Raw genomic sequence first — 17,034 nt, 5'->3', positions numbered from 1 at the left:
CGTGATCTGCAGAATATAGACGAGTATAGAGCCAACTGCCAATTTTCAATAATTTTAAAAACTCTGCTGGCTCCCCCATGCCCAAGTTCTTTAAGACTTTTAGACCCTTTCCTCAAGTGTCCTAATGACTCATTTGTCACTTTCTATGTTCACACTAGTTTCAACTTATTTAATACCACCATATTTCAAATATCTCTTCGAATTTCAAAGCCACGATCTGCAAACGTACAGTTGACAAAATTTTTATTTATCAGTTTGTTTATCTTTAAGCATGGGAGGTGCCGCACTGGTTTCATTCTCGTGAGGAGTGGGACTCGAAGTCCGTCCGGCTACTGTGTGGTGTCCCTAAATCACTGTATCGGGCTGTTTCCTCACTCATATTACGGATAGTTTCTTCCATCATACTTTTCCAGCTAGGAATACCTAGACATCGACGAGCTGTTAAACTGAAACTTCCTTTCCCTACAGTGTCCGTAGTGGCATGTTATGCACTGTGGACTCGATGACTAGTCGATGCGCTTGTACTGCTTTGAGTAAAAAATAAAAGATGTAAAAAAAGTCTTCAAAGGCTCAAATATCGAAGAATACTGCCTAAACACGCAAGGAACTTGATATAGGTGTTATAATAACGGTTATACTGAAGACAATACTTCATTAACCATCACATTCGGCTTTGCCGTCCATACTCTGAAATATTGATGCGTTTCAGTATTATTGCGAATCTTAAAGTAATTGCCATGATGCATGGAAATAAGTCCCAGTTACAAATGCACTTTATGATGAAACATCTGCACAGAAAAGTGGCTATTAATATAGAAAGAATGGTTACTTAATAATGTCGCACTAGCGCTCGATCGAACAGCATGTTCAGATTCACTTACCAACAGCGAAGGCAGTCAAGCAAAAGTCGAAAGTCAGCATCAATGGATTTGAAGGACATAGATGAATACAGTCACCCTCTCCGAACGAATGTATTGTAAGCATGGTTCCAGGTAACTAATTAGAATTAGTAACCAGAACACCTACCATTATCCCTCCAAATTTTCGTGCATACAAGTGCTACTACCTACACAAACTAGAAAATGTTATTTGAAGGGTTTTCGGATGTTCGGCCGGATACGATCGTCGTATGCCCATGGTATTTTGGCGAATAACCGTTCCGCTATCATCAGGTGCTGCATCGGCATAAATTCCGGGAAAGCCTCAGAACACATATTACAAAATGTTAGTTTCTAAATCACCGTAAATAAATGTTGGATTCAGATCTAGCCACTTTGCAGTTCATTTGAAAGACATTAATAATGATAATAATAATAATAATAGTAATAATAATAATAATAATTGATGTTTTACAAGGGACATAAAGACGTAAGCTAATTTTGTCCTCAATAGTAGTTGCTGCCCTGAGTGCATTCATCACACCGGAAGTATAACATGCAACGCCTTCATTTTCAAATATCCGTTCTTCACTGTATTACACGATGCATTTCGGCCCTTGAAAATCTATCATCAGATGTAATTAGATCCTTACATCAGTCCTCTCGTTCCTGTTACGATAAAATTCAGCATTAAATGTTGAAAATCGCGAACCGAAGAAAGCAAAGAAACAAAGGAGCCTAAAAGGGAATTTATGAGGAATTAACCGTAGAGGCAGGAAGAAACATTTCTTGACGGGGGGTGCCATTTATTATGGACAACGGCATTACTCGATAATTCAAGGCATACCAAGTTCACGCATCCATCAAAATTATTCACGGGTATGGTATACTAAGAGTTAACCCTCCTATGAAACTTTTCTTACCGTGTATTTCTTGATTGACGATCTGCAGATTTTCTCGTAACATGAACGAACATTTTTCAGGCGTCACCTCGCTTAAAACAAGAGATTGGATACATAGTAATCTAATTACACGCTACGATAGACCCAAAGTGGCCAAGGTGCATCGTGTATTATAAGAAAACACGATATTTGTGACTGAAGGCATCGCTTATTATACATCCCTTGTAATGACATAGTTTCTCTCCGCTTAAATGTCGCCAAATTATTTTTCGTCTTGAACTTTACTTTGAGGAAAATGAAAGGGCAATACATGTGTTGGCGATACAGGCAACCATTCCATCTCTGATGGTCATGAGGTGACCATTGTATGGTCGTCAGAGACCACTACACTTTGCTGTCTTCAATTTTTTTCACCTTACTACCCGAGCATGAGAACGCCAGAGTGTGTGCAAACTGTGATTTCCAGTGAGACGAGACGTTAGCGAACATTCAGTCTATCTTCGAGACTTCGGACAAGAGTGCTAATAGGGACACAAAAGGAGTGACCTTTTCCTTCTTGCATTTTTTTTATTATATAAAGGTATCTAGACGAATCTTCCATTAACAAATCTAAACGAAGGGCTGCCGTCTTCCTATTCAAACCAGTGTCAGATGGCTCTAAGCACTATGGGACCTAAACACTGAGGTCATCAGTCCCCTAGACTTAGAACTACTTAAACCTAACTAACCTAAGGTTAGCGCGGGTCCAGACTGAAGCGCCTAGAACCGCTCGGCCACAGCGACCGGCAAAACAGTGTCCAAGTTCACAATAAATCGTCTCTCGGATTACTTCGTTGACAAACAGCTGGACGACCTCGTGCTCCAGCAAAGCCTCCTCCTCGCCCGATGACTGCGCAGCCGGCACGGTAACCCGCGTGCACTTGTTGATGCCACTTCTGATCATCTCATCAGAGTTTCTACAGATAGGCGCACCCCACGCGTCAAGCAATTCACCAACTTCGGTCCAATACATAACAGATACTCAGACGAGCATCAGGCCTTCATATTATTTCTGGCAAAACGGCCAAATATGAAACACTTATACTGAACATAATAAGGAACCGTAATAGTTTTGTTAACTAGTAGAGTGTCTGTGGAATTTTATTTTAGAAGCTGAAAAGCAAAGAAATAGTAAATTTTTTAAACAACTGAAAATGACAACGAATGCTGAAAAAGCGGAACTGGGGATCATTAATGCAACTCAACGACGTTTCAGTGCAGAGTTCCACAGAAATTGTCCCGATACCAAGAGAAAAAGGCGAGGAAAACGTTTCCAGAGACAGGATCTGTTGCTAGAAGGCGTGGTGGTACATCGCCAAGTGCGTCAAAGGAGACTGTTAGTCGCACTTCAGATACCTTTGAAAGAAGTCCATTCGTATGGTGTCATGTGAGTTCGATGACCTAATATCAACTATCCACGAAGTGCTACACGAGTCCACAAAGCTGCCCGAAGATGGGATAGCGAACATCCTCATGACGCCATTCAGTATCAACGAGAAAGCCAAAATGACACGCGTGTGATGCGGCCGGGAGGATGAAGTTATTAGACCTTTTCTCTTTGCAGAGACAACTATCATTGGTCGTTCGTATCACGTTATGTTAGTTAATTTTGTGTTCCATCAAGTAAGACATCGATATCCACACCTGCTCTTCCAGCAGGATGGGGCACCTCCACATTGGCATGCGGAAGTTCATAAAGCATTAAGTAACGGATTGCCACAAAGATGCATTGGGAGAGGTGGTCCAATCCGATGGCCAACCCGAGCGCCTGACTCTACTGCTTTGGATTTCTTCCTGTGGGGGTATTTTAAGGATAGGGTGTACCGTATCAGAGTGACAACTCGGGAACACCTTTGTCGGAGGATTAGAGCTACAAATGAGACAGACATGCGACAGACGACAAAGAATGCCTGGAAACAAACCGAATACCGATTATCCATACTCTGGGCCACTCTTTGGACTTATGTAGCAGTGTGAGGTTGAACAAACAAAACTTCAAAATTTGTGCATCCATTGTTGTATGTATCTTCTTTACGTATCGAATACATGTTGTGTTACAGACATTTCAAACTAGGGCGTTTCGTCTCCGACACCCTGTACGGCGGCGCGGTTCTTTCCGTCCCTTTACGACGGACCTGCGCCTACCCGTGAACATTGTCTCAGCCTATCATCAGTAGGAAAGCCGAGCTAAACCTACTGTACTTCGACGTGAACCAGGCTGCAGTTGAAGTCACTAATCTACGTTTCGGGAGACAGTTTTCACACGAAATGACAGGTTGGAAATTTTGTCCTCAATTAATATAATCTGAAACTTAAGTGAACAAGTATCACTGCCAAGTCAGTGCTAGCCTTAACAAAGTCACTCACAATCCCTTTCACTCACGTTAGCAAGTTTATGGTGTTGCACTTCCTGAAAACGTAACAGCTACAAAAATACTGATTGTTTTTGATTGATAATGCTCGCCAAATATTAAGTCTGTCGTTACCAAATGCAGTCACAGCTTTTAGCCACCGACCTGCTCAATACGCCACGCGGAATATATGTCTTTTTCTCGTCACAAAATTCACTTAAAAATTCCGAAATTTATACACGTCCATCGGAATAATTATGCCGTCACTTTACCACACTTTTGATGTAAGAAACACTGCTAGATCGGGCAACTTATCGTTTCCATCGGAACTACTACTACACACGTCCGAAATGCTTCATGGCTGGGCTCCGACTCCTCTCTAGAATACTCTAAGTCTTCTCTACCAACAGAGAAAGGCGAGCGAAGAATATTGCTTTACCATTGGTCAGTTTACTCAACAGCCAATAGCAAAACAACATTCTCCCGCGTGAATTCGCGCTTTTCATCAATAACCAATCGCAAAATAGCAAACCTAACGACTGCACTTTTTACCGACGTAATTATCTAATATGCTGAAGTTTTGCTTATGCATAAAGTGATTTACTATTGTTATTTATACCTGAATTAACTTTCCCTTTACCATAAACTTATTTTACAGATCTATTCTACAAAAATCCCCTTTGTCCATATTCATACTTCTTCGAAATGTTCCCACACTATATCCCACTACATAACTCGTTAAACAGTTATATTCATAATAAACCTTAAACCACACTCACGCATCATTCATACTGTTAAAACACACTTATAACATTTTACATACACAAAAAGACATAATAACACTTTATGCAAATACTAGAACAGTTTATGAAAAACATTCTTAGTGCACTCTAGTGGGCACAATCGAAACTAAATCAGTCCCCTATTCAATACTGTCCTCTATCGGCTGATATATAAGCTACGTGCGCGTCCAGTTTCGCGTCACCATCTGTCACTATCCAGCTCTGAGACAGATCTGCCACTTAACCGCCTCCAAGGCAGGATCGTTATACGGCGCTACGCCTCACCTGGATTATTTCAAAAAACTTACAGATAACTGCAATACCCAGTTCCGACTAAAGTTAGGGACTCTCAATTGTATGGCAAATGAAACTGTGAATCATCTCCCAAATATTCCCAACTGGGATCTCTTCTGTCCCACCACCAAGCCACCTTGTATTTGACTCAAAAGAAGTCGGAGTAGAGAATGAAACGCACTGCAGCTCATCACCATACCGTAAGCACCAAACAGGTTGATTGCCGACAGGTACCTGGTGGCGACGCGCGACCTCAAGGCGGGGGAGCTGCTGCTGAAGGAGCAGCCGGTGGCGGTGGGCCCCCGCGCCGGGGGCGGCCGCTCGCCGCTGTGCCTGGGCTGCTGGAGGCGGCTGCCCGCGCCGCCCCCCACCTGCCTCCGGTGCTCGGCCGCGCCGCTCTGCCCCGGCGGCTCCTGCCAGCACGATGAATCCGAGGTGAGCGCTCACTTAAACACTCAGTGCTCCAACATGAGGAACAAGGATACATCTTCCCCTTTGACCACTAAGGCAAACATCTGGAAATGTAGAGCCGAATTACTTCACGTCAAAAAAACAGAAACAAAATACCGTCTGTACGCACTACTGTGGACGCTTCTCGTTTGTTTCTACACAAATACACTACCTAATCAAAAGTATCCGGAGACCTAATAGCAGATATTAATATGAGGCGTGTCCAGCCTTCGCCTTTATAACGGAATGAACTCCGCTGAGGACACTTTCAATGAAGTACCTGAATGTCGATGGAGGAATGACAACCCTTTCTTCCTCGAGAGCAGCAGCCAGAGAAAGTAGTGAGGTTGGACGCTGGCGTCGGGAGCCGAGTCGACGTTCTGGCTCATCCCAAAGGTGTTGCGCTGCGTTCAGGTCGGGACTCCTGGCAGGTCACTCCATTTCAGGAGTGTTATTGTCCACAAACCATTGCATCCCAACATCCTGCTTTATGACAGGGCTCATCGTCATGCTGATACAATCATTGTCTCCGCACTGTTCCTCTACTGTGCGCTGTTCAGAATGCTGTAGAATGTTTCCATATCCTTCCGTATTTATCTTCTCAAGCGTAGTAATGGGACCACACCGTAACCGAGAAAAAACACCCCGTACCGTAACACCACTTCCTCTGTATTTCACCGTTTGCACTACACATCATGGCAGTTAGCGTTCTGCAGGCATTTGCCAAACTGTAATACTTGAATCGGATGGCAACGGGTAATAGCGTGATTCATTCCTCCAAATCGCCCGGTTCCAGTCATCCACTGTCCAGTGGCGTCGATCTTTACAACATTTCAAGTGTCTCTTGGTAGTGAGTACAGAATTGTGTGGCTAATGAGGAGCTCCTCGACCGTTGTACCCCATTCTTTTTAACTCTACATGTTAAAAATACTACATTCAAACCGTAAATTCATCTCATTTCTCGTCATTTTTTAAATGTATCTCCACATAAAAACTTTATTTACCCCTTTCTTAGTTCATGCAAGTTCATGTAACTATTGTCATGTGAGACCTGGTACCAAGGAAGGCAGGATTGGGTTACGATTGTGGACGGGGCCGTAATAAATTACTGTTGGTTAGTTTATTTCTCAATCACGTACACTTTATTTGGAAACAACAACAAATAAAAGGTGACATTAAATTAACAAGTGATCCACGGCTGAAGGCCTTAATGACAACAAATTCAAACTATTTCTCGGCTGAAGGCCACAACAGTAATAGTTTAAAAACTGTTTCACGACTGAAGGCCTGAATAGCAATCCTTTAAGAACCAGTTAAACATCTTCAAACTTGGAATTACAGTTATTAATTAAAAAAAAAAAAATCATCAAATCTGACCAAACCAAGGGGGAGGGGGGAGGGGGGGCGCAGACGTTGCTCCAAGGATCGACCCGGGAAAGTCCCTCAAATTTCGCAACCGATGAGACAGGCAGCCAAGAGTTTAAACGCATGACCAATAATCATTTCCCTAATCTACCTAACGTCCGATGACCAATGCAACGATGAAATAACACATCCAAGCTTGAACCGGCAGTCAGCACTACGTCTTCAGACTCCGGTGTTTAGAGCATCCGGTTCAAATGGTTCAAATGGCTCTGAGCACTATGGGACTCAACTGCTGTGGTCATCAGTCCCCTAGAACTTGGAACTACTTAAACCTAACTAACCTAAGGACATCACACACATCCATGCCCGAGGCAGGATTCGAACCTGCGACCGTAGCAGTCGCACGGTTCCGGACTGCGCGCCTAGAACCACGAGACCACCGCGGCCGGCAGAGCGTCCGGAAGGAGAAAGGACACACTACTGCCAGTGTAGGAGAAAAAAAACACCACCTGGGACACATATCAAGGAAGCTGTGGAACTACACGCCTTACCGGACAGCAGCGGCAAGGCGAGGAAGAGTACACTGCCGTAACATACACTAAGCTGGGGTGTTAGCGGCCACTAGGCAGGAAAAATACCACTCGTTAAACTTCACAAATAATAACATATAGAATGCAACAGTTAATAATAAGAAGTGAAGGAAGGCTAATTAGGTTCGCCTTCTCCAAACGCCCCACTCACTGTTCATTGTCTTGGCGACACTGCGAGCAGCAACCCGCAAGCAAATGGCGAGATCTCAAAATAGTGGAGGTTTCACTACTTGAATTAAGGTCCACTCACCTTAGACTTCCTGGGCCCAGTTGACAACGAGGTTGTACTCCTCGCGACTACAGCCCTTCCATCCAGCAGTGTATGGGTTCCGCCAGTGGTCCCGGCGTGTTCTCGCGCTGCGCGGACCTGGCTGCTCTTCTGTCCCCAACCGGACTGCCGACTCACACGACACGGAAACAACACAACGTCGCCCCAAAGATAGTACCACCGTTACTAGATATCGATAACCGCCGCTCCTGCCACTAGTGGACAGACAATGCTTGCAAACGGAGTGGCGCCAATGAACACAAGAAGAAGAAGACAACCATAACTATACCAACTAAATGATGCCAACCTAGCAACGGCACCAACGCAAGCCGCAGCACGCCCTAGATAAACACATTGTCATTTTTGTAGCTTCTGTAGAAATCGTATCTGTGTAAGTTGAATATCATGTTTATCTTTGTTTGTGACATTCAGTTGTCATCTGAAGATGATCTGAGAAGCCGACAGCCGGTTCGTGACCGAATAAACATAATTTTGCAGAATATTAGGACGTTTGTGTTTCTCAAAGTAGTGAAAGTAAACCTCAACTCTCAGTGTAGTTCAGCACAGGGCGGTGTTCCACAACAGTGAACGGCCCAGTGCGGCTTGCGTACGTAAGGTTTCTCAGTAAGGGGCGTTGCTGCTGCACTGGCGTACAGCACAGTGACGTCATTCGAACACTCAGTCGCTATTGCGAGACCTACAGCACTGCATATAGGCTTTACGACTCTTGTTAGCAGCCGACACCAGCTGATCACCGCAAACTACAGTATATGGTTCATAGGTGCCCCGGAAAGGATGCATCTGAATCGCGTGGCACTTTTTGAAGGCAACTGGGTCGTGTTGACCAAGACAGGCATGTAGGAGTGCACCACAAACAACAGCACCGTTGTAGAGGCGGGCGAGAGGACACAGGGAGTGGAACCGGGATCACTGGAGTCGGGTTCTCTTTGTCGTCGAGTACAGGATTCATTTGACGCCTGATGATCATCATAGAAGAGTTTGGAGGTTATCAGGCACCAATACGGGTCTCAGGCATACAGTCCTACGGACTCGGTAAGGAGGTGGCTCAGTCACTTTTTGGGTCGATATGTAAGACACATCTCATCGCAATGAAGGGCTACTTGAGGTCTGAGTAATATCAGAAATGAATCCTTCAATCTCTTGACAAACCCTACAGAAACACGTGCAGATAATATTTTAGTGGCAGTGCATCTCGTAATAAAGTCGTATAATGGCAAACGCAATTTTATTTCAGGTCAAACTCAGTAAGTGCGATGAAGGTTACGACAGTGATTGAAATGTATTAGCTACTATACTATCTACTGCAGTAAGAAGAAATTATGTGCGATGACCTGAACTGGTTGAGCGTAGGGCAGGGCCGGCCGGAGTGGCCGTGCGGTTCTGGGCGCTACAGTCTGGAACCGAGCGACCGCTACGGTCGCAGGTTCGAATCCTGCCTCGGGCATGGATGTGTGTGGTGTCCTTAGGTTAGTTAGGTTTAATTAGTTCTAAGTTGTAGGCGCCTGATGACCTCAGAAGTTAAGTCGCATAGTGCTCAGAGCCATTTGAGCGTAGGGCAGGCTTGAGGGTTTCTAACAGAAAGTTAGTTTCTCAGCTGGACTCCCACATTGTGGCTTTAGTGTGAGTGATTGGCAGGGACCTGATTGTGGCTCCATGGAGATAGCCGGTCGGAACAGCTTTTTAGAAACTGTCAGTCCCTTAATGAAAGTTGCGGCCACAGTTTAGTTTCTTACAGGACAGTGATTCGTCACTACACAGTACTTACACTATGTAATCAAAAGTATCCGGACACCTCACAGAAGATGACTTAACAAGTTCGTGGCGTCCACCAACGGTAATGCTGGAATTCAGTATGATGTTGGCCCACCCTCAGCCTTGATGACGGCTCCCATTCTCGCAGGCGTACGTTCAATCAGGTGCTGGAAGGTTTCTTGGGGAATGGCAGCCCATTCTTCACGGAGTGGTGTACTGAGGAGCGGTATCGATATCTGTCGATGAGGCCTGGCACTAAGTCGGCGTTCCAAAACATCCCAAAGGTGTTCTATAAGATTCAGGTCAGGACTCTGTGCAGGCCAGTTCATTACAGGGATGTTATTGTCGTGTAACGACTCCGCCACAGGCCGTGCGCTATGAACAGGTGCTCGATCGTGTTGAAAGATGCAGTCGCCATTCCCGAATTGCTATTCAACAGCAGGAAGCAAGAAGGTGCTTAAAACATCAATGTAGGCCTGTTATGTGATAGTGCCACACAAAACAATAAGGAGTGAAAGACCCCACCATGAAAAACACGACCACACCATAACACCACTGCCTCCGAATTTTACTGCTGGTACTACACACGCTGGCAGATGACGTTCACTGGGCATTCGCCATACCCACACCCTGCCATCGGATCACCACACTGTGTACTGTGATTCGTCACTCCACACAACGTTTTTCCACTGTTCAGTCGTCCAGTGTTTGCGCTCCTTACACCAAGCGAGGCGTCGTTTGGCATTTACCAGTGTGATGTGTGGCTTATGAGCAGCCGCTCGACCGTGAAATCCAAGTTTTCTCACCTCCCGCCTGACTGTCTTAGTACTTGCAGCGTTTCCTGATGCAGTTTGGAATTCTTGTGTGATGGTCGGGATAGATGTCTGTCTATTACACATTACGACCTCTTCAACTGTCGGCGGTCTCTGTCAGCCAACAGACGAGGTCTGCCTGTACGCTTTTGTGCTGTAAGTGTCCCTTCACGTTTCCACTTCAGTACCGCATCGGAAACGGTGAACCTAGGGATATTTAGGAGTGTGGAAATCTCACGTACATACATATGACACAAGTGACACCCGGTCACCTGACCACGTTCGAAGTCCGTGAGTTCCGCGGAGCGCCCCATTCTGCTCTCTCACGATGTCTAATGACTACTGAGGTCGCAGATATGGAGTACCTGGCAGTAGCTGGCAACACAATGCACCTAATGTGCCAAACGTATGTTTTCGGGGGTGTCCGGATACTTTTGATCACATAGTGTACCCTCGGATATGATTACACGTAACTGCTATCAGTCACTTATGAAGTGTTTCATTATTTCTTGAACTAGCTTTTGAGGTTTCTCAACCTCATTGTCAGATGAGACATGTAGAAGTATAAATAATCATATTTTTAGCAATCTCCTACGTACTCGAGCCTGCTTTAGTGTGACAAGATGGAAAAAGGCTTTAATGTATAGTCTTGGGTTCTAGTTATACACTGACAAAAGTCATGGGATAGCGATATGCACAAATACAGATGGCAGTAGTATCGAGTATCGCGTACACAAGGTATAGAAGAACAGTGCATTGGCGGAACTGTCATTTGTACTCTGGTGATTCACGTGAAAAGGTTTCCGATGTGATTATGGCAGCACGACGGGTATTAACAGACCTTAAACTCGAAATGGTAGTTTGAGCTAGACCCTTGGTATATTCAGTTTCGGAAATCGTTAGGGAATTCAGTATCTCAATATCCACAGTATCAAGAATGTGCCGAGAATACAAAATTTCAGGCGTTACATCTCACCCCGGTCTTCACTTAACGACCGAGAAAAGCGGTGTTTGCGTAGAGTTATCAGTGCTAACAGACAAGCAACACTGCGTGAGATAACCGGAGAAATCAGTGTAGGACGTACGACGAAAGTAACCGTTAGGACAGTATTGCGAAATGTGCCATTAACTGGCTGTGGTACCAGACGACCGCCACGAGTACCTACATTAACATCAGGATATCGCCTGCAGCTGCTTTCTTGGGTTCGTGACTATTCTGGTTGGACCTAGACGACTGAAAAACAGGTGCCAAGTCCGAAGAGTCCCGATTTCAGTTGCTAAGAGCCGGTGGTAGGGTTCAAGTATGGCGCAGACCCCACGAAGCCATGGACCCAAGTTGTCAACAAGACGCAGTGCAATCTGGTGGTGATTCCATGCAATGGACTGGACCCTATGGTCCAGTTGAACCGATAATTGACTGGAAATGGCTATGTTTGGCTGCTTGGAGACCATTTGCAGCCATTCGTCGACTTGACGTTCCCAAAGAAGGAGGGTATTATTGTGGATGACAGTGCGCCGTGTTACCGTCCACAATTGTTCGTGACTGGTTTCAAGAATATTCTGGACATTTCGAACGAATGATTTGGCCACTGAGATCGTCCAACATGAATCCCATCGGACATTTGTGGAACATAATCGGGAGGTCAGTTCGTGCACAAAATCATGCACCGACAACACTTTAGCAATTATGGACGGCTGTAGAGGCGGCACGGCTCAGTATTTCTGCATGGGACTTTCACGTGACGTCTAACTGCTGCACTACGCCGGCCAAGAGGAGGTCCGACACGATATTAGGAGATACCCGACGACTTTTGTCACCTCGGGGTATGGTAAGTTGTGTCGAAAAACCAATTTTTAGATTACTGCGGCAGTATGGACGCTATTGGTACTAGCATCCACCTTGCAGCTTTCATTTTCGTTGCCTGTCAGCCACAGGCTGAAGTACTTTCCTATACCTATTTTAATGGTGCATGTGGCGCAGTTCAATTAATGTAGCTGTCAAAGAATAACTGCTTGCAGCTTCTGATAAAAATTCGAAACATAACGCTTATTTTAATAGTACTTAGCAAGATTTTCTGCTAGTTCCCGGTAATTTAGCTGACTTAGCGGTGCGGCGAAACAGATACGCTTATGAGACCGCATCCTCATTCTGCAAAGTAAAGAAGTAAAGTCGCACATTCTTGTCTGGGAGACCCAGAAGGACCGGTTCAAGCACGTAATTGAGAAGACATTCTATCTTTAGCGGACAATAGCACCTTTCGTTCGCGAAGTGAGAGAGTAGTATGTTTGAGTGTTATGCGCTAAGTGTAGATGACTGTATTTGGTGTGTGTAGTGTGGTGTCTGTGGTGTCACCGCCAGACACCACACTTGCTAGGTGGTAGCCTTTAAATCGGCCGCGATCCATTAGTATACGTCGGACCCGCGTGTCGCAACTATCAGTGATTGCAGACCGAGCGCCGCCACACGGCAGGTCTAGAAAGACTTCCTAGCACTCGCCCCAGTTGTACAGCCAACTTTGCTAGCGATGGTTCACTGACAAAATACGCTCTCATTTGCCGAGACGATAGTTAGCATAGCCTTCAGCTACGTCATTTGCTACGACCTAGCAAGGCGCCATTACCAGTTACTATTGATGCTGTAAAACATGTACCGTCAAGAGCGATGTTCACCAATTATGGATTAAAGTTAAGTATTCCGCAGCTACGTCTCATTTCCTTGACCTGTTCCAGACCTCACGCCAGCCTGCGTGAGCTAAAACGCATGCCTTTCGGCTTCCTCCAAACTCCGTGGGTTGGCTCCTGTCAATCCACAACAGTGTCATGTTTATTTTGAACGATGAAAGGAGAAGCGGAGGGTGAAACCTGGTGCCGACACATTGCCTGCTACACTCAGATAGAATCGAGGGGGCCACCGAGCTTAACGTTCCCATCCAATGGACGGATCAACATCGACAGAATCACTTCGTGAGACGCTGCAGAAAAGTTTGGAATATAATCCACGACATCGGCACAAAGTCTGGTGATCAGCAACCTTGCGTCACTGTCCTCTTCTCCACTTTGAGTAAGGTGCTTACATTCGCGAGTTCAGAAATTATAGCTTAGCATCGCGCAGGGCACTGCGCCATTATTTCCTCGTGCTGCCAGGGCGCTGTATGTGGTGTGGTGTGGTGGTTGCGTGCAGTGCTGCGCGCTGCGGGAGGCTGGCGAGGCGGGGGCGCGGCTGCTGCGTGCAGGGGTGGAGGCGGTGCTGCCGCTGCGCTGCCTGCTGCTGGCGGCCGCCCGGCCAGACAACTGGCGGCAGCTGCTGCAGCTCGAGGCGCACGCCGAGCGGCGCGGGCCCGGCACCGCCGTCTGGAGCCACAACGACGCCACAGTCGTGCAGGTCAGCAACTGCGGTCTACGTGGTCTATGTTGTGTCTGTTATTGTGGTCTTCAGTCCGATACTAGTCTATTCTCTTCCTCTCTGCATAACTAGAGTTACATACACCACTGGCCATTAAAGTTGCTACACCGCGAAGATGATGTGCTACAGACGCGAAATTTAACCGACAGAAAGAAGATGCTGTGATACGCAAATGTTTAGCTTTTCAGAGCATTCACACAAGGTTGGCGCCGGTGATGACACCTACAACGTGCTGACACGAGGAAAGTTTCCAACCGATTTCTCATACACAAACAGCAATTGACAGGCATTACCTGGTGAAACGTTGTTGTGATGTCTCGTGTAAGGAGGAGAAATGCGTACCATCACGTTTCCGTCTTTGATAAAGATTGGATTGTAGCCTATCGCGATTGCGGTTTATCGTATCGAGACATTTCTGCTCGCTGGTCGAGATCCAATGACTGTTAGCAAAATATGGAATCGGTGGGTTCAGGAGGGTAATACGGAACGCCGTGCTGGATCCCAACGGTCTCGTATCACTAGCAGTCGAGATGACAGGCACCTTATCCGCATGGTTGTAACGAATCGTGCAGCCACGTCTCGATCCCTGAGGGGACGTTTGCAAGACAACAACCATCTGCACGAACAGTTCGACGACGTTTGCAGCAGCATGCACTATCAGCTCCGAGACCATGGCTGCGGTTACCCTTGACGCTGCGATGGTGTACTCAACGACGAACCTGGGTGCACGAATGGCAAAATGTCGTTTTTTCGGATGAATCCAGATTCTGTTTACAGCATCATGAGGGTCGCATCCGTGTTTGGCGACATCGCAGTGAACGCACATTGGAAGCGTGTATTCGTCATCGCCATACTGGCGTATCACCCGGCGTGATGGTATGGGGTGCCATTGGTTACACGTCTCGGTCACCTCTTGTTCGCATTGACGACACTTTGAACAGTGGACGTTACATTTCAGATGTGTTGCGACACGTGGCTCTACCCTTCATTCGATCCCTGCGAAACCCTACATTTCAACAGGATAATGCACGTTGGCATTTTGCGGGTCCTGTGCGGGCCTTTCTGGATACAGAGAATGTTCGACTGCTGCCCTGGCCAGTACATTCTCCAGATCTCTCACCAATTGAAAACGTCTGCTCAATGGTGGCCGAGCAACTGTTTCGTCACAATACGCCAGTCATTACTGTTGATGAACTGTGGTATTGTGTTGAAGCCGCATGGGCAGCCGTACCTGTATACGCCATCCAAGCTCTGTTTGACTCAATGCCCAGGCATATCAAGGCCGTTATTACGGTCAGAGGTGGTTGTTCTGGGTACTGATTTCTCAGGATCTATGCACCCAAATTGCGTGAAAATGTAATCACATGTCAGATCTAGTTTAATATATTTGTCCAATGAATACCCGTTTATCATCTGCATTTCTTCTTGGTGTATCAAGTTTAATGGCCAGAAGTGTAGATCTATTCGAAAATGTACGTAGTGAGGCCGTGGTCTCGTGGTCATATTTTGGTCTTCTGGCGTTGCAATTTCCTATAGATCTCAGAATTGTCTGCAAACAGTATCATGGAACTTCTGACGTTATCTGGTCTCATCGCCCACCTGTTCTGCTGCTACTACTTTTCTGATGACAACGTAATGCTCCCTGCTTCCTTTTATACTGACAGATCCACCTCTCACGTCATCTAGTTTTCAGTTCTGCGTTACATACGAGTGTCCAGATATTTTGGGTCATATAGTGTATCTGGCCAGTCGCCAGTTCAGAACCGACGCCAACATACAAGAGGCTATTGTTAGGTGGCTTCTATATCTGCCCCTCGTTTCTTTTTGGCTGGTATTGCCAGATTAATTTAATAGTGCAGAAAAATGTTTAGATAACTGTGACGACTATGTGGAAATTCAGTAAGCTGCCTGATCAAAAAAGTGAAGCACTCGTAAGCGGAGGCCAAAACGAAACGAAAGTTCACAGGTTCAGAGAGTATGTGATGTCATTTCAGTGATTAAAAAATGGAATCAAATTTACAATCATCTTTGCAGTGTTCGTCATTTGTCTGTATGGTGTTGCGCACCATCTGTCTTGGATGCATGCAGTTATTCAGTTGGCAACAGTGTCACTAAGCCAGTGTATCCCTTCCTGGAGCAAGCTGGCCCACAACTGCTGTAACTAGTGTCTGGTATCCTGGGTCCTGGGACTGGGACGGAGTTGAGACTACAGTGGTCCGACACATGTTGTATTGGAGACAGATCTGAGGATCTTGCTGGCCGTTAGAGTGCCTCAGCATCACGCAGAAAGTTTATAGAGAAATGTGCCGTGTGTGAACGAGCTTTGACCTGCCGAAAAGTACCACCATAATACTGCTCATGAGACGAAAAACGTGACGCCTCAGGATATCTGTGACGTACAGTTGGGACGTCAGAGCTCCCTCAATTACTAGCAGCCATGACCAGGATTCGTGCCTAATGGCTCTGCACACATGTCGTCAGGAGTAACGCTGCTGTCCTCTCCAAAACCTTGAACACTGGATGAGCGGGACCTCGCCCTAGTTGTGAGCTTTGTTGAAACTCCATGTGCAAAGGTAGTCCTCTCAACAGGCATCATTTGTACCAATGCGTGCCACAATCTGCAGTTGGTTGCACCCTGTTTCCTCAATGGCTGCTGGAATAGCCTCTTCAACATGTTGAATGAGGCCCCCAGCCATACACACTGAGTACACTTGGTGTCCTTTCTTGTCCCTTGCTGCCATTTCCCTGAGGGGTATCACCAGTCGCCATATGTTTTAACTGTCGATGATTAATAGGCCTACGCTTTTGCGTTTGCCTCCTTCTGTCAGTGGACAAAACAGGTTTCCCCAAAATAGGTAAAGTGTGTTGCACTGGCTCAGTTTCAGTTTCAGTGAAAGACAATTAAGACTCCTGAGGGTGTTGCCTCAGTTTACCCTGGCCTCCATCTGACGTTGGTCATCCAGAGTAGTGCAGAACTGCAATTCGTCGGTAAACATAGTGCGATACCATTCATCTGCAGTCTATATCTCTCCTTCACGGTAGTAGTCCAAAGGCAGCTGTGGTCTCAATAGTAGCCTAGGCATGGGATGTAAATTCCCTAGTCCTGGTGTTGCTAGTCTCCGACGAG

At 46.1% G+C, this 17,034-nt stretch overlaps 1 protein-coding gene across 1 annotated transcript in view; it reads left to right on the top strand.

Annotated features, from left to right (window-relative positions):
• LOC124594184 (SET domain-containing protein SmydA-8-like) overlaps positions 1-17,034 on the top strand; it is a 126,465-nt gene that overhangs the window by 74,715 nt on the left and 34,716 nt on the right. Inside the window, exons 3-4 of the mRNA XM_047132541.1 lie at positions 5,477-5,681; positions 13,686-13,886. Of these exons, the coding sequence (XP_046988497.1) occupies positions 5,477-5,681; positions 13,686-13,886 (406 nt within the window). The remainder of the gene's footprint in view (positions 1-5,476; positions 5,682-13,685; positions 13,887-17,034) is intronic.

This window comes from Schistocerca americana, chromosome 2 (genome assembly GCF_021461395.2).
Source record: "Schistocerca americana isolate TAMUIC-IGC-003095 chromosome 2, iqSchAmer2.1, whole genome shotgun sequence".
NCBI lineage: Eukaryota > Metazoa > Arthropoda > Insecta > Orthoptera > Acrididae > Schistocerca > Schistocerca americana.
This window is presented reverse-complemented; position numbering and strand designations above follow the sequence as displayed.